Genomic DNA, 19,046 nt, shown 5'->3' on the forward strand with positions numbered 1-19,046 from the left:
GATCCCTGGTTGGCTCACGAGCCACATACAGCTCTTGAGTGTGGCTCTTTCACAAAATACCATATGCAGGTGTTACCTTGATAAGGAATATACCTACCTATATAGTTTAAGTTTAAAAAATTTGGCTCTCAAAAGAAATTTCAATTGTTGTACTGTTGATATTTGGCTCTGTTGACTAATGAATTTGCTGACCACTGGCCTAGATAAATAACATTCCACTTATATTTCAGAAGAGGAAGTGATAACTGCAGAATATGCTCTAGAAATTGGATTGAATCAGGAAAATTCAACCTCAGTTCAACAAAAATAAATGGTCTTGAGTGCATACTGAAAGATCTTTCATTCTAAATACAGTGATTATCTTCCCAAATAAAAATTTTCCCAAATACAAGATTTTATAAGAAAATAAATATTTCAGAGCTTGAGCAGAGGCTCTGTTATCATTATTTTCTTAACCAGGCAGGGACAACAGAACAAAACAGTAATTGCAGAAAATTTGCTAGTGTCAGTGTTCTGTGACTGTTCCATTTCTGAGCTGAGCAATTATACACTTTCTGACTGGTACATTATCATAATGGCTTTCTATAGGCACAACATATAGTGTTACTTTTGTTTTCAACATGATGTAAACCAGGTCCTCTTTTCCCAATATATTAATAATAGCACACCATAATTTGCCTCCTTTCTTACTCAGGTAAGGAGAGGGAAGGACAGGAAACTATAATGATCTCCTTCTGGATAATCTCCCTTACTCAAATAGATTGCATTTTAGTTAGCAACTCATTCAACTAGTACCTGGCTACTAATTTACAGGAAAACATGTCACTGACATCATTTTAATGTGTGATACATCTCTTTTTTTTTTATTTCTCCTCTTTTTACTTCTCAATCAAATCTTTTTATCTTCATAATCAGGAACTTCTGTTTGTTATAAGTATATGAATGTTTACTGAGCTGGGCTAGATCTGTAATGGATACTTAGGAACACAGAGGAAAGCCTCTCTTACTGAAGCAACATGTATTCTAATAGGCTGCCCTACAAATACTGTCATTTTATTCTGATTTTAATTTTTCTGACTTTTCCTAACTAGTTCCGCTTGCCCACCCACCATTGCTTTTGTCCATCTATTTCAGTGCGCACTGTGTGTACGAATATGTGTATCTTCTTTATTGTCTTTTATTTCTCTTTATTAAAGCTATCTTCAAATCTCCAGAACTTTTTGTGTTATAGGATTCCATATCAATCATGCAGTAAAAAACATAGCTTTTTTTTTTTTTGGAAAAACATTCAGAATTAGTTGTAGTTTGGATATCTTTTTTTTTTCTTTACTCTTTTTTTTAAATTATTTATTTATTTATTTATTTATTTATTCATTCATTCATTTTTAGAGAGGAAAGAGAGAGGGCGAGAGAGAGACAGAGAGAGAATACTGGGGAGGAGCTGAAGCATCAACTCCCATATGTGCCTTGACCAGGCAAGCCCAGGGTTTCGAACCGGCGACCTCAGCATTTCCAGGTCGACACTTTATCCACTGCACCACCACAGGTCAGGCTAGTTTGGATATCTTAAAGGAGAAATAATAGGCAATATTCTGTTCAATTTAAACACATTTGCTGGGTGTCTTCTAGGTGCCAAAGGCTTTGCAAAGATCTGGGACTAGAGATAAGAGGCAGAGCCCTTGCTCTCATGCAGTAAACGCTCCTTAGATTCTCCTTAGGCAGCTGGTAGGAAACTGAACACACTTCTGAAAGTGTTTACTTGTCTGAATCCCCCATTAAATTAGAGCCTTTTAAAGGCAAGGAAAAAGTACCTTTTGCAACCTTCAGAGCCTAGCAGTTACTGACTATAGGAACTCAGTATAAACTGGATGAACCAAATCTACACAATGACTATCCTGTGCAGCCAACACAGAACTGAGTCCAGTCTGTATTTTGAATATGGCTGAATACACATAGCTCTTTAGCCAAGCTAGGTACTTTGCGTAATTAAATCTAAAAACTGACCCTATATTTCATTATCTTATAATCTAATAAATTATGAAAATGTGGATCTATATAGTCCTCAAATAACCGAGTAATTCAACTATTCAGAGAAATAACTGGTCAGTTCAGTAATAGGTCAGTGTCTGACTGAGATGGACAGGCAAGGACCTCAGTTGTGACATTTAAGATGACCATGAGCAAGATGTTAATCCAGACATACCTTTATCTGCCTAGATAAGACATTGGCTGGATGAGAGCTCTTATTTAATTTAATGACAAATTTTAATTTAGGCTTTCTGAATCTGTCTTCATACAACAAGCACTCAGTTTTCTGTGTAGCTACGAATGACAACATTGCTCTTAAAGGAATATACAAACAAGTAACTTCCAGGAATTATCAAGGGGATTCTATTTAGAAAGTGACTGTGAGAAACCCGATAAAAACAGAGCTTAATGTGAACCATTTCGGCGTAGGTGTTCCAAGTTTTACAGCAATATTTAAATTTAAGGAATATTTTCATTGGACAAGTACAGAGAAGGGAGGTATTGAGAATCACATTTTGGGCTGCAAAGGCTGTTTAGGACCATAGCTTTATATAGGAGTGAGGAGGGAAGTTGACTAGGCCCCTCGGATAAATGGGAGAGCTTTCTCAAACTTGTTTACTAGCCACAGAACAGTCTGGCAGATAGGGATTTGAAGTGAAAATAAAAAAAAAGATTAGTAATAAAAATGTGGATCAATCCAATACATATTGATGGACAATGATATAAGAGAAATCTGATTAGAAATTTCTCATGATTAAATTTGTTTCTACTGTTGGAAAGTGATCATGACTATTTTTCTAAAAGCTGACCCCATACATCTATATTGGCTTTATAAATACAATAAAGCAACCACTGCTCTTTTTTATAAAGGAAACTGCAGCCACGTCTATACACTTCTATACACTGAGGGGGCAACAGAATTTATCTTGGGGAATATATTGTTATTAAGACAAGTCTGTAAGTGCACAGATTTATAGAGGTGAGAGAGAGCAAAAGGGAGTTTTCTCTATGTAATAAATAAGATGTGTGAATGCGGGAAGTGCAGGAGTTGGTACCTTAACAAGAGTACTGAGCTAAGAGGATATGTGTGAGGTCTGAGAGAAGTTATGAGTAGGTGCAAGGGAAGTGGGTTCCACTTCCCACTTCACTGAGCCTGCTTTAGTTTTCACATTTCTTGATGGCAATAAACTATGGACTATATTAACTTACTCATGATATAGACAGCAGAATTCTATATCCTATCCATAAGGGCACCTAGTCAATTCTCAGTACTGCTCATGAGAGTTTCTAAACCTTAGGCTGGCTTTTTCTTATGGGTAGACATTTACTCATAGAAAGCTGCTTTTTTGACACTCCAATACTTAACTTCTAAAAATAATTAAGAATAAACCAAATATAAGTAAGCATGGATCTTTTATGGATATCAGTGGGGAACAAAATTTTTGTTGCATCCACAAAACACTTGTTCTTACCTAATTCAGGTGTGCTGATCTCAAATCTGACATTCATTTTTCTCTGTAAGCTACAGTTTTTTTGCAATACAAGATTTTAGGTTTTCATCTTATTGTAAAATTTTCAACATTTAATTTAACATAATGAAGTAGAATGTCTTCTTGGGCATCATCTTTGTGAAAATATAATAATTTATATAATGCAGTAAATACACTAATATATAATATACTAAAAGATATGACTGCATCAGAATTTGTCTACAGTTTCGAAATAGAACATATTAAACACTTATTTTAATCATAAAATTTGTGCAAAACTTACTTAAATTCTATGCAGGCAAAAATTTGCATTTGTAGCTCTTGTGTACTTGTTGAGGACAATCTCGTTTGATGCTCCAGCAGTAGTTTGCTCATCACTAACAGCTCCAAGATTTTCAGGAAACTTATTAAAGTGACTGTTCAGGAAGTGAATCTTAAAGCTCATGTTACATCCAATGTTGCGGAAAGCCAACAGCATCCTTTGAACCAGAAGTTTATAGTTTTCTGCTTTTTTGTTGCCAAGGAAGTTCTTTTTAACTGCCACAAAAGACTGCCATGCTGCTTTCTACTCCATATTCATCTTCCTGGCAAATTCTTCGTTATGTATGAGGGTTTTAATTTGAGGTCCATTGAATACACCTACTTTTACCTTCTTGAAAGACAAGGCAGAAAAAAGCAGAAATAATATGTTGAAAGCATTCAATTTCTCTATTCAAAGCCTGAACAAACTGCTTCATTAAGCCAAGTTTGATGTGAAGTGGAGCAAAAACGATCCTGTCTCAATTAACTACAGGTTCATTCACAATATTTTTCATCCCTACTTCCAGAGTTTCACATTTTGACCACTCCTGTGTCCAGTGTTTCTCCCGAGCTCAGCTGTCACACAAACACAGAAAGCAAGGATACTTTGTGAAACCTCTCTGTTGTCCTAGCAGGAAATTTACCATTTTAAGATCCACACAAATGATCCAGTTATGCTCCTCATACTTCAGAAAGTTGAGGACAATTTTTATGTCATTATAATCTTCTCACAGATGAGTTGAATAACCAATTGGAACCGCTGCATAAACATTACCATTGTGTAGAAGAACAAATTTCAGACTCCACTTAGAGCTGTCAAGAAAGAGCCACCATTCTGTTGGACTGTAAGTGGTAATACCTAGCTGGCCGAGAAGACTACTGATATCATGACAATAAATAAAGTCTTTGTCTTCAAAAAAAAAAGTCCACAAAAACTTGTTCAGGCTTCCTGAAATGGGATGCTTTAGCTGACTGGTAAAATACAATCTTTTCTTGAAGCCTGGAGGCTAATAACTCAGCTGTTTTCTTTAATAGGCTCAAATCTCTTACTAAGTCATTCAATTCAGGTTGGCTAAACTGCTGAGGGGTTAATGACTGCTTGGCATCAGAAGAAGACCCTTCAGATTCTACAACCATTATTCATGCATCTTATCAAAATATACTTGATCACCAAGTTCACTTTCTTCATCCTTAGAAGAAATAAAACCATTGAAAACTGGAACCAGGAGTGTCTCAGAGTGTGGGATAGGTCATATTGCTGAAGAAATATTGGGATATGAGATCATATGCCATTTTTTCTTGCCGATGCCCTTTGTAGGATCAGACAGAAATAACAGTCACTGCTGTGGTCCTTAGGTTTATGCCAAACTATGGGAATGCCAAAAGGCATTCCTTTGCATTTTCCTTTTGTCCAGTCATGAAGCATTTTCTCACAATTATGACACACAATATGAGGAGCCCAATTCTTGTGTGATCGCCAAGGGGAACTTGAAAATAGGCAATATATGCACGTGTCACAAATGATGAAATATTGCACCTTTGACATTGAAGTGTGTAACAGTCACATATATAACAGAAGGTGTCAGGACTATTCTTACATTTACGCCTACTCGAAGAAGCCATTATTCAATCTTAAAATAAAATAAGATGTTGTTTTTATCAGATAATATTTTTTTTACATTTAAAAACAACTACAACTATGTAAAAGTGATGTTTGTAAAACATCAATTGCCTTGTGGTTATGTTCAATCCAAGAGTCGTTGCCCTTTAACTACAATTTTAAAACCAATGCATACCATTAACTGTAACAAAGATAAATTAAAATTGCATAAAAACTCGAGCATGCACCAAAAATTGGATTTCAGATTTGGAATCAGCGATGCAGAAATATATAGAAACAGTTCTAAAACTTCATGCAACAGAAAATGAAAAAAAAATTGTTCTCCAGTGTATTCAATATGTTCTAAAATCAAACACATGACTTCTGGATGGATTTGTTTTTGTCAGCAATAGTTTTTCTGTTTTGATATAGCTATCAAAAATAGATGGCCTTCCATGTTGGTAACCAAGTTTACTTTTGCATTCCTAAATGCAGAACAAAGTGCTTTACCTACTTATCCTAATTTAGAGAGAGATTAGCAAGAAGCACTCAAGTTCCATAAGCATTTCTAAATGGGAAGACAGAACTCTTCTATCTAAATGATTATTTTAACTAACCTGAGATAAAAATAGTATATCAAATGGTCCCTTGGTGAAGAGGTTGTATACAGGAGCTCTCATCTACCATCTACCAAAATCCCACATGAGGTCAAAAGCATGATTAAGGATAACAACTATGTCTGTCCTCCTTAAAGTTACCATTCATATTTAAGGAAAAATGAATTCTGAGACATAGGGTTTTTTGAATACAGGGTTAGTATTAGTTTAGAAAGATAGAAACTGTTGTATAACTCCAATCAACCTGCCTAGACCTGCATGAACAGTCCATAAAGACTGATGAATGAAAGAAGTTATGAATTAATGAATTCAACAATGTCAGTGTTTCATTTGTCAATGTGTTTACTTATGCTCTCTGTGTGGTACTTATCATAACTCTGGAAGCAACACAAGGGGATCAAATGAGAGAAAAGTGAAACAAAATACAACAAAATAAGTGAACTATTTATAATAGTTCATAGAGAAAACCTACAACAAACAACGTTGATAATGGCTCTAAAAATGCAAATTAGCCAAATATGATAGCATTCCAAATATTTAAACCTTTTATTAATTATTAATAAACATCACAGAGCGGAAAGAGACAGTCAAGGGACAAAAAGGAAGTAAATAGAAATATTTATTATTTTAGGTCTCAATTAAAAAATTACTAGCATTTGTATTTGCTCTATGTTTTATAAAAAAGAATTTATATATAGATAACAACAACATCAAATTAACAAATTTTCTCAGGATAAAGAAGTAAATAGACATTTAATTTCACTAGATGCCCTAAATTGGGAGCTGTTGTGAAGGACTTTCCTAACAAGGCCTTCAAACACATGCATCCACACATATATGCATGATTGTTGTTTTAAAATTGAGACCAAGTAAAAATAACTTACCTGACACAATAATAATAAGAATCTTAGCATTGGTAGCTAAGAGACTATGGAAGAATTTCAGGGTAGCTGGGATGTCTTTTACATAATACAGCACCTAGAAATAAAAGAAAAGAGAAATGAGACACTTTCTATGTCAGCATCTTTGTGTGCTTACACTAGCTACTCACTAGAAAGTTTGATTTTTAAGTTGAGTAGATTTTACTGAACAAAAACACTTAAGAAATTTAAATATTAAAGATGTTATATGGAGAGATAGAATAATAATGTGAGAAAATTTTTGAGGAAAGAGAAACTGTTATTTGCTCAACTAGAGCCAAATGGTTTTAAATTTACTCTTTCTGGCTTTACTAACACAAACATCTATGGCTGTAAACACTTAGTGTCCACTCTTCATGGAGGCAATGATTCTATACTTACTCTATATATTGTGAATTTTAGTTCTTCTGGGAGAAAATGATGCTGGCACCATAAACACAAGCTCCATTTCATGGAATGTTGTTTTAAGTTAAGCCCTTTGTACTAGCATCACCATTTGCTCACAGATGCTTTTTATTAAATCACAGAAGATGTGACAGGCTCTGATGTTGACAGGTTCTCTACAAAAGTACTAGATAAAGCATGAGAATACATGCATGGTCACAAGGTGCTAGGAGTCAGTCCACCCATATTTAAGCATCTCTGGACCATCTCCGTTGAATTGCAGGGAGAAACCTTTATACCTAACAGACAGAATACATTGGCAGTGGGAATTTTTCCCTGAAGGCTTATATCCTTAGAATGTACCTCATAGACACTTATTTCGTTTCCTTTTTTTTTTTTTCTGAAGTGAAAAGTGGGGAGGTGGACAGAGAGACTTCTGTATGTGCCCAACCAAAATCCACCCAGCGAGCCCACTAGGGGGTGATGCTCTACCCATCTGGGGTGTTGCTCCATTGCAATCGGAGTCATTCTAGCACTTGAGGCAGAGGCCATGGAGCCATCCTCAGCACCCAGGCCAACACTGCTCCAATGGAGCCTTGGCTGCGGGAGGGGAAGAGAGAGACAGAGAGGAAGGAGAGGGGAGGGTGGAGAGGCAGATGGGCACTTCTCCTGTGTGCCAGGAATCGAACCTGGGACTCCTGCATGCCAGGCCAATGGTCTACCACTGAGCCAACTGGCCAGGGCTTTAGACACTTATTTCTTATATCTCATCCTCATCTCTCTTGGCTAATAATTCTATATTCTATGTAGATTCCCATGAGAGAATTTATTGCATAAAGCAAAACCAACTTATATGCCCCTCTCACTTGAGTAATAAAATAAAATGGACCTGCACATGGTCTATGCCAGGGGTCGGGAACCTTTTTGGTTGAGAGTGCCATGAACGCCACATATTTTAAAATGTAATTCCGTGAGAGCTATAAAACGACCCCGTACAACAATGTACACTACACATTATCCAATAAAAATTTGGTGTTGTCCCGGAGGACAGCTGTGATTGGCTCCAGCCACCTGCAACCATGAACATTAGCAGTAGGAAATGAATGAATTGTTAATACATGAGAAGGTTTTATATTTTTAACATTATTGTTTATTTTTATTAAAGATTTGTCTGCAAGCTAGATGCAGCCATCAAAAGAGCCACATCTGGCTCGTCAGCCATAGGTTCCCAACCCCTGGTCTATGCTGTCTCAGCAACCATATTTGGTATTATGTAATTCCATAAGATTCACCAATGGGACCATACTTAGATAGGTTCCAGACATAGTGAATCCACAAGATGGTTAAAATCTATGACATAGCCTGGTGAAAAAAGTGGAGCATCCACAGCAGATGCTATAAAATTGGACCTGATAGACAATGAGATTCTCAGTAGTTGACTGTGAATATTAAGTGGACAGAATGTATGATAGTGTTAAGACTATGAGGAACAATGAAGAGATAGAGACATAGTACAGAAAAATGCAGAGCACACAGGGAATAAGAGAGGAATGGAGTAACACTGCAGAGGAAGCAGAGTTGCTGTAAGAAAAACCAAACATGGAAGTGTTAAGAGAAATGGAAGAATGACCTCTGAAGCTGCAAAATTTCATAACAGAGTGGGTACAGAGTACAAATGGAGGGACTGGCTTTTGGTGAAAGGAAGACATGATGGATACAGTTGCAGCTTTGTTTGTAAATGTGGAGGGTAAAGAAAGATGAGTTTCCATCTTATGGTTTCTCTTTTTCTTATTCAGTATGAAGTGAGGCCATCAGTTGGGGGTGAGTGGTGGAGAAAGGGGTTGGAAGAGGTGTAAGGACAGAGAGAGAAGTATGAAATCACTGTATAAGGGGATGGGAAGTGTGTGTCTCTAATAGAGAAATTATCACAGGCTTGCCGGGCACTCCCATACACATAAATGAGTTTGTCAGCTAATAGAGCAGAGATGTAGGACTTCCTAAATATACCAATCTTGGAGTCATTTTTTTCTTTAATATTTAATTTCTTTTAAGTTTATTCCTTTGAGGTAATTATACTTGTGGACTATAGAAAATAAGAAACATCATGTTGTTAATTGTGGTATTTCTAAAATATAAACATCTTCAGCCTGACCAATGGTGGTGCAGGTGATAGAACATTAACCTGGAATGCTGAGGTCCCTGGTTCGAAACCCCAAGGTTGCCAGATTGAGCACAGGGTCGCTGGCTTGAGCATAGGGATCATCAACATGATCTCAAGGTCTCTGGCTTGAAGCCCAAGGTCTCCATCTTGAGCCCAAAGTCACTTGCTTGAGCTTAAAGTTGATCAAGGGCTCAATGGCTCACCTTGAACTCCCCAGTCAAGGCACGCATGAGAAGCAATCAATGAACAACTAAAGTGAAGCAACTACAAGTTGATGCTTCTCATCTCTCTCCTCCCTCCCTCTCTCTCCCTTCCTTATGGATGCCTATACTCCCTATGCTATCTAGAAATATCAGGGGAAATATGTCCCTGCCCCATACCATCTACTGAATGGTCATCTGTTTTCCAAGAAATACACTATCTATCTAGACCACAGAAATAAATTCCTACTGAATGACTAACTGATATTAACAAAACTTCATTAACCTAAGGATACATCTAATTTTCCCCTTTTGTCATGTGCACACTAGCCAGGTCATCAACAAAAGGCAAAAGTGGGAGGATTCAGAAAAGCTCTGAGACATTGCTCCATCCAGACCATTAGAGCTGCAAGAGAACTGTGCTAGGAAATGCTACACTATACTGTCCTCAAATCTACCCAAGAACTTTCAGTCCTAGGTAAACTAATTAAGCCAACATTGAAAAAAATCAATAACTCTGGAAGTATTTTGAATAGAGAAAAGTGCCTTTTAAAATGTTACAGAGAATTCTTAGTATTATCAACATCTTTACCCGCAATTTGAATGTGCTCACTTATAAAATCAGAAATCGGATTCTCATTTTTCTCATCAGGCTCTCTTCATACATATTTCTGAAAATCGCCTTACTGAATATATATAATAACAAATATTTCTTACCTGAACCATATGAATAAAGTCCCACTTCTGAAGTTCCTTTTTCTCTATCATTCTGTTTTGATATTCGGATGCTGTCTCGTTATGCCAAGCAAACTTTATGTTCTTGAGATTTGATGACTTGGCTACTAACTCTAAAATCCAGAAAAGAGGTAGCACACCATCAATTTTAAATGCAAATTCCATTTTCATTTAGAATTTTAATGCAATCAATGTTATATACATACCAAATATAAAACACATTTTTCTTTTTTATGGAGCTATGGAAAACCAGAGAGTTCATCATGATTTTTTAATAGCATTAAATAAAATTAGAAAGGAAACAGTCAATAAGAAATAATTATGAGGACCCTGATCAAACATAGGTTATATTATCTCAGTATTAACAGAGAATCAACTGGTGGTTTTTATTGATGAAAAACTGATAAAAAAAACAGGTGATATTATTTTGTAACCCAGAAGTCAGCAAATCACAGCTCATGAGCCATATCTGACCCAATACCTATTTTTAAATGAACTGCAAGCTAAAAACATACATACTATTTTGCCCTGTCAGATAGCTCAGTTGGTTGGAGCATCATCCAAAGAGCAGAGGTTGCTGGTTCAGTCCTGGTCAGGGCACATACAGAATGATTTTTCTTTCTCTCTCTTTCTCTCTCCCTTCTTCTCTTTATAATCAATATACATTTAATAAAATAAAATAAAAACATTATTTTACTTTCTGACTTTGTGCTTCTCTTTCATATCTCACACTATTACTCTTTCTTTCTCTTTCTTTCTTTTCTTTCTTTCTTTCTTTCTTTCTCTTTCCTCCCTCTCTCCCTCCCTCCCTTTCTCCCCCCTTGCTTTCTTCCTCTTTTCTTTCTTCTTCCCTCCCTCCCTCCCTTCCTTCCTTTCTTCTTTTCTAAGTGAGATACGGGGAGATAGTGAGACAGGCTTCCGACTTCCACATTTGCCCTGACCAGGATCCACTTGGCAACCCACGTCCAGGGCTGATGTTCATGCTTGAATCAATCGATCCATCCTCAGTGCCTGGGGTAATGGTCAAACCAATCGAGCCATGGGCTAAGGGAAAGGGAAGAGAGTGAGAAGGGGGAGAGAGGGGAGGAGAGAAGCAGATGATCAGATGATCACTTCTCTTGTGTCCCCTGCTGGGAATCGACCCAGGATGTCCATACACTGGGCCCACGCTCTATCCACTGTGCAAACTGGCCAGGGCCACCATGACACTTTTAAATGAACAAAATCAAAAGAAAAATATCATTTTGTTATATGAGAAAACAATATCAAATTTGAGTTTTACTGTTTATAAAGAAAATTTTATTGGAACATACACACAGTTATTAGTTAACGTGTTATTTATGATTGCTTATAGTGTTACTGTGGCAGAGTTGAGAGTTGTGACAGAGAATTTATAGCCTTCTAAATTTAAAATATTTACTACTATGTCCTTTTTCAGAAAAAGTTTGCAGATTTCTACTGTAACCTAATAAACATAAGCTCTTTAAGGATGGGAATTCTGATTAAATACTTCTAAATGAATTATTAATTCTGTCTCTAAGAATTAATTTTAAAAATAATAGTTGATGACCAGTGAATAGATGGAAAGTCAATAAATAAATGAGTTTAATTATTCACTGTTCATATTCTGAGGTGTTTAGTTATCCCTGCCAAACAAATTAATTAAGTTCTTCTAATAAGCTTACAAAGAACATATCATAGTAATAATGCTTTTAATGAATAAAGGGACAAATATGAGATGAAAAGCATTTTGAGAATGAATTTGACATAGAGCACCATGGGTTACAGGTACCTTTGTACTTGGCAATTTGTTCAGCACTCGGTTCAACAACTTCATTGTTGATATGAATTCCTGAGTATTGAGCCTGCACTTTGGAGAGAATCTGAAGATCAATTTCACCTAGAATACAAGCATAGGAAACAGATCACATCAGTCCAGAAAGAAATGGTTAAGAATAATATGAGCTAGTTTATTTGTCTTAGATTTACTAAGAAAGCCCAACATATATAAGGAATAATGCTCAATTGTTGCCCAGTATTGTCTGATGCAGAATAGCTAGGTTGTAAGTGGAATAATAATGTAATTTGAGGAGGGCTATGATTGCTATTCATTCATTCATTCATTCATTTATGTAACATCTGTTTAATATCTATTATTGTATTACATTAAGTCTAGGATGCCATTGATTATAGGATGCATTCTACCCTTTCTTTTGTATCACTAAGTCAGGAAAAAAAAACACTTTCAACTATGATTTTAAGGTATCATTAACTGGAAAATGTATCCTAATTTCATAGATATTAAAATATGAAAAAATGCACCTTAGAATAAAAAAGACTAGCTTGACTGGGTGGGGGTGCAGTGGATAGAGTGTTGGCCTGGGACACTGAAGACCCAGGTTGAAAACCCCAAGGTGGCCAACTTGAGCACAGGCTCATCAGCTTGAGCGCAGGGTTGCCAGCTTGAGCATGGTATCACAGACATGACCTCACGGTCGCTGGTTTGAGCCCAAAGGTCGCTGGCTTGAGCAAGGGGTCACTCATCTGGAGCGCCCCGGTCAAGGCACATATTAGAAGCAGTCAATGAACAACTAAAGTGCTGCAACTATAAGTTGATGCTTCTCATCTCTCTCCCTTCCTCTCTCTTTCTCTTTCTCTCAATAAAAAAAAAAAAAAAGTCTGTCCAGACAGTGGCGTAGTGGATAGTATCAGACTTGGACATGGAGGACCCAGGTTCAAGACCCGGAGGTCACCAGCTTGAGCGTGGGCTCATCTGCTTTGAGCAAAGCTCACCAGCTTGGACCCAAGGTCGCTGGCTTGAGCAAGGGGTTACTCGGTCTGCTGTAGCACCCCAGTCAATCTGCTGTAGCACCCCAGTCAAGGGACATATGAGAAAGCAATCAATGAACAACTAAGGTGCCACAATGAAAAATTGATGCTTCTCATCTCTCTCCCTTCCTGTCTGCCCCTATCTGTCCCTCTCTCCATCTCTCTCTCTGTCTCTGTCTCTCTCACACACACACACACACACACACACACACACACACACACACACAGTAATAAACAAGGCTAGGCCAGAAAAATTTAAAAAATATGTCAGGTAAAAAAAAGATACAAAAATATGTCAGACATCTATTTTCATAAAACACCATGGTAAAGGAAGAGATAGACATGGAAAGAACCACGATGGGGTTGGGCTGTGGCAGGAAGAGGAAAGGAAATGGTGAGGGAAAGGACATGAAGAGAGGCCAGAGAGATAGAAAGATTCATGGAGAAAGATCACCCCTGAGCTCTGTATCACGAGTAAGTGGCACTTAGCCCATAGACTTTTGGGGAAATGAGGACTTCCCCAAGGTAGAGAGGACAGGAAGATGGAGGCATAAAGTCAGGAAACAGCGGAGTACGTGGCACTACTGGCAGTACAGAGTTTTGAAATATTGGACAAAGCACAGCCTTCAAGAAAGAGGTGATACTGGAGAAATAAATGCACAGGAGGTTTTAGAACAGATATTTATTCATTAATTCATGCATCAACTATTAATTGATTGTTTACTATGTGCCAGACACTGCACTAGGTTCTAGCAAATGATAAAAACAGATATAAATACCTGATCTGATGAAAATTTAACCTGTGATTGCATGAGAAAGATGGTGTTAAGTTGAATGGACTTGCGTCCCAGCCTTGTTTTTCTCGCTTACTAGGAATATATGACCTTTGGCACTTTGCTTTACCTTTCCAAGCTGTATTCTCTTCATCATGAATATATCAATGATGGCACATAATTTATCGGTTGTGAGGTTATATAAAGCAAGACATATATGGCACATTGCAAGATAGACTTGGCATCCAATAAATGTTAGCTATTTTTTAAATTAATATTACTAAATTTCTCTCTTTAAAAATCTCTTCTCTTCCTATCACTGATGCCTCCAACTTAAGTTTGGCACTTTTACTCTCTTAGGTTGTGATATTAACACCTTCACTAAAGCAGACCTATGGGCTGGTATACGTTTTGACATAAATTACATTAACAGACCTTTTCAAGGTTAGATATGGCAGGCAACACAAGCACAAATCATAAGACTGGGAGTTCTGGAAGAAAGGAGAGGAGGAAGATAAAGAACAAAACATGCTGATGTAGGAAAAGAAAGTAATATAATGACATAATGAGACCCCAAGTAATGGTAATAGGAGATGGGGGGGGGGAGAAGGAGTGGGACGGAAGCTGTGACAGAGGATGGAGGAGCCTATGTGACAGTTTCCTCTGGAGCTGACCCCACCAACACGAGACATTTCATTTCTTCCTTATTAATTCTAGCTGCCATTCATTGGCCAGCTACTATTTGTCAAACATTATACTTGGGACTTTCTTGAATATCTCATTTAATCCTGACCACAATACTATTCTAAACTCTACAAGATTATTCCCAACCAGAAATGGTGATTTGAATAATTTGACACTTGGGGGATAATAATATGCCTAACTATGTCATACTAAAAAATAGGAAGATACCAAATACTAAAAAGATATAGGAAGTTTTTATTCTTCTCTTCAGTAACTATTTTTGAAGGGTAAATAAAATGACTAAGGCAAAGGCTGCTAAGAAAAGCTGTATAAAAAAATGTGTGTGTGTGTGTGTGTGTGTATCTAACCTCTTAAGTTTTATTTATGATAGTAGTTTGTAAACAGTACCTCACCCATGAGTAATTTAATTATTTTTTAAATTTAGGAATTAATTTAGATAATAGCCACTCTAACTAGTGTGAGGTGGTATCTCGTAGTTTTGATGTGCATTTCTCTAATAGCTAACAGAGATAAGTGTCTTTTCATGTATCTGTTGGCCATTCGTATGTCTTCTTGGTAGAACTGTCTATTCAGACCCTCCCCCATTTTTTAATTGGATGTTTGCTTGTTTGTTGCTGAGCTCTGTGAGTTCCTTATATACTTTGGATATTAACACCTTATCAGAGCTGTTGTTTGTAAATATCTCCTGTTTGGTTGGCAGCCTTTTTGTTTTGTTGTCAGTTTTCTTTTGCTGTGAAAAGCTTTTTAGTTTAATATAGTCCCATTAATTTATTTTTGCCTTTACTTCCCTTGCCTTTGGGGTCAAGTTCATAAAATGTTCTTTACAGCAAAGGTCCATAAGTTTAGTACCTATGTTTTCTTCTAAGTAATTTATTGTTTCAGATCTTATATTTAGGTCTTTGACCCATTTTTAATTAATGTTTGTGCATGAGGACAAGGTGTAGCCAAGTTTTGGGGATTTTTGCATGTGGCTTTCCACCACTTATTGAAGGGCTTTTTCTTCTCCATTGTGTGCTTTGGCTCCTCTGTCAAAGATTATTTGCCTATATATATGTGGTTTGATTTCTGGGCTCTTGATTCTTTTCCACTGGTTAGTATGTCTGTTTTTCTACTAATACCATGCTATTTTGCCTATCATGCCTCTGTAGTATATAATTTGCAGTCAGGTATAATACTCCGGCTTCATTCCTTTTTTTCAGGATTGCTTTGGCTATTGGGGTTTTTAATGGTTTCATACAAATCAGGTGATTATTTATTCTATTTTTTTCTTTTCTTTTTTTTTTTAAATTAAGTGAGAGGTGCGAGGCAGAGAGACAGACTCCTGCATGCTCCCCAACCGGGATCCACCTGGCAAGGCCCCCTACCAGGTGATGCTCTGCCCATCTAGGACTGCTGTTCCATTGCTCAGAAACCAAGCTATTTTAGTGCCTGAGGCAAGGCCATAGAGTTATCTTCCACACCCAGGGCCAACTCACTCAACCATTAGAACCATGTCTGTGGGAGAAGAAGAAGAGAGAGAGAGAAAATGGGAAGGAGAAAGGGTGGAAAAGCAAATGGGTCTCTTCTCCTGTGTGCCCTATCCAGGAACTAAACCTGGGACTTACACATGCCGAGCAGACGCTCTACCACTGAGCCAACAGGCCAGGGCCTGTTCTATTCTTTAAAACATGACATTGGGATTTTAATGGGCATTGCATTAAATTAGTATATTGCATTGGGTAATATGGCCATTTTAATTATGTTAATTCTTCCAATCCCTGAAAAGATATTTGATAGACAATTCAGAAAAAATAAAATTTTACTTTAACGTTTTTAATTTATAAAATTTAAATGTGTTGATAGTTAAATGCTAGCTACTTCAACTTATACATAGAGAGATAAATAATATGCATATAATATTGTAATATTTCTACTATATTGAGCTACCCGTAAAGAAGTGCTAACATTCTCCTACCTTGTTTGCCAATGACAAGATTTACCAGATGAAACTACTTGAACTGACAAAGACAGTCTAGGGCAGTGGTTCTCAAAGTGTGTACCAGGGCACACTGGTGCACCCTAGATTTCCAGGTGCACCCTATGGTATTTCTGAGAAATATGAGCCTGTAGGGGACCAAAAAACCAACAGGGTTTTTGGAGTTTAGAGTTTTGGGAGATAGAGGTTGTGGGGAATTGGCTATAAGCTGACAGTCAGCCCAACCCCCCACCTCACTTGCCTGATTAGGTTGCAAAAGGCTGTTAAGCTGTGGTGCTGGATTGTTTACACTACCCCCCATGTTCCCCAGAAAGACTGGAGGCAAGTTTCCTCCATCCTTTGTTTGATGTAAAGTTAAGATGATATGTATGGTGGAGGTTTGGATTGATGATTAAACATTAGAAATTGTCTCTTAAAGCTTTTTGGATTTCTAAAGAAGAAGAATATGTGGCAATATCTACAAAACTTTGAACATTTTACAATTTTCAACATCCTATTTATGTGAATTAGGATTTTCTACCCTCAATACAATTAAGAGTAAAAAGAGAGGAATTCTTCATTGTATTGATGAGGAAATGAGAGTTTGCCTTTCAAATATATGCCCAAACATTGAAGAAATTGCTAGGACACATCAGGCTCACGTTTCTCATAAACACAAGAATGAAAAAACTTAACACATTCATGCTGGGACCTGCCAAATTTACTAAATCTTACTAAGAATGTATCTATCTATCTATCTATCTATACATATATATATAGCTTTTTTATCTTTTTTTTTCTTTTTAACCCCTCTTTTTTATGAATTTTAAAAAGCATAACTCAAAAATGTAACAAAAAAATTTTAATGTCAGAATAAATTTAATTTTGCCATATTTCATTTAATTACCATAAAAGCATGCTTGAACTTTATATATTTTTTCATTAATATTTGACTTAATCATTATAACATATTTCTCAGAAATTTGTATATAGTGCATCTATAATTATTTGTAGGATTTTATTTTTAAATGTGCCCCGACTTCAGAAACTTTGAGAACCACTAATCACATAATTGGTGAGCTCATCAATATCAGTGTACCCGTGCTGGCTCTAGCACTCTCTCCCTTACTCACTGGCTCTGTCTCTCTCTCCCTCCAAGAACCCTCACAGTCTTCCCTGAGCTTCATTCACTACATTGGCCCACTACATTAACAGTGCTTAAAATGTAAATGTTACTGAGGATGGTTATTAGCCACAATCTAGTGTAAGTAGAGAGTCTCTAGAGCCTGCTGTCCTTCTGGAATAAGAAGGAAGAAATAATCAACAGAACACTTCAAGAACAGACAGACAGCAGACAGCTACCATCCTTCCCATCACCATCATCCTCAACCCCTCATTGGGCCAACGTGCCCTTGGAGCAGGCATGGGGAAGCTCTATCTGTAGAAAAGCTAGCTACAGCACAGATGAGGTGGCTCTGAAAGCACTTCTTCAGGTATGATACGATTACAGGGGAGTCAAGCATGGCCACTGACACCAGTCTGTCATGAAAACATGCCTCAGGACAGTGTTTTGGGCATCAGTATAGCTGGAGGAGCTGCCAGACCCAGTGAGTCTGTGCTTGACCATCACCTCTCATTAACTAGGAAATCACTGTTTGCATTGGGTTCATTTGTCCTGTGCTTGTATATAAAATTAATATTACATAAAACCTGGGACGCCTGGCCTGTGGTGGCGCAGTGAATAAAGGGTCAACCTAGAATGCTCAGGCTGCTGGTTCGAAACCCTGGGCTTGCCTGGTCAAGGCACATGTGGGAGTTGATGCTTCCTGCTCCTCCCCCTCCTCTCTTCCTTCTCTCTCGCTTCTCTAAAATGAATAAATAAAATTTAAAAAAAAACCAAAAAAAAAACCTGGGACACAGATAGAAGTTTCAGGTAGAAAATAACTACTACTAGAGAAAAAAAAAAGTTAATGTTTGATTTATTTTCCCTAAGGTTATTTTTTATATATTTTTTTATTTTACTTTTTTTCTCTTGAGCAAATAATTTTCTTCAGTTTACACAGGTGAGGTCATTTTATACATATATTATTTTGACTTTTTGACTTTCTCACTTGAGAGTTAAACCACGAATATGTCAAAATTTATCTGAATATTATTTGTAGTGGCCATGCTATTTTCTAAAAATATGTGCAACAATTGATTTAATTATTAACCTTTTTTAAATTCATTAAGAGGAGGAAAGGCAGAGAGATAGACTCCCACATGCGCCTTGACCAGGATCCACCCAGCGAAGTTCACTAGGGGGCGATGTCTACCCATCTGGAGCATTGCTCTGTTGCTTAGCAACCAA

At 37.1% G+C, this 19,046-nt stretch overlaps 1 protein-coding gene across 1 annotated transcript in view; it reads right to left on the minus strand.

The window, feature by feature from the left end:
• Nucleotides 1–19,046, minus strand: part of HNMT (histamine N-methyltransferase) — a 48,400-nt gene that overhangs the window by 12,046 nt on the left and 17,308 nt on the right. Inside the window, exons 4-6 of the mRNA XM_066232757.1 lie at nucleotides 12,228–12,335; nucleotides 10,418–10,548; nucleotides 6,920–7,013 (exon numbers count right to left, since the gene is read on the minus strand). Of these exons, the coding sequence (XP_066088854.1) occupies nucleotides 6,920–7,013; nucleotides 10,418–10,548; nucleotides 12,228–12,335 (333 nt within the window). The remainder of the gene's footprint in view (nucleotides 1–6,919; nucleotides 7,014–10,417; nucleotides 10,549–12,227; nucleotides 12,336–19,046) is intronic.

The sequence above is a fragment of the Saccopteryx bilineata genome, chromosome 5, assembly GCF_036850765.1.
Source record: "Saccopteryx bilineata isolate mSacBil1 chromosome 5, mSacBil1_pri_phased_curated, whole genome shotgun sequence".
Taxonomy (NCBI): domain Eukaryota; kingdom Metazoa; phylum Chordata; class Mammalia; order Chiroptera; family Emballonuridae; genus Saccopteryx; species Saccopteryx bilineata.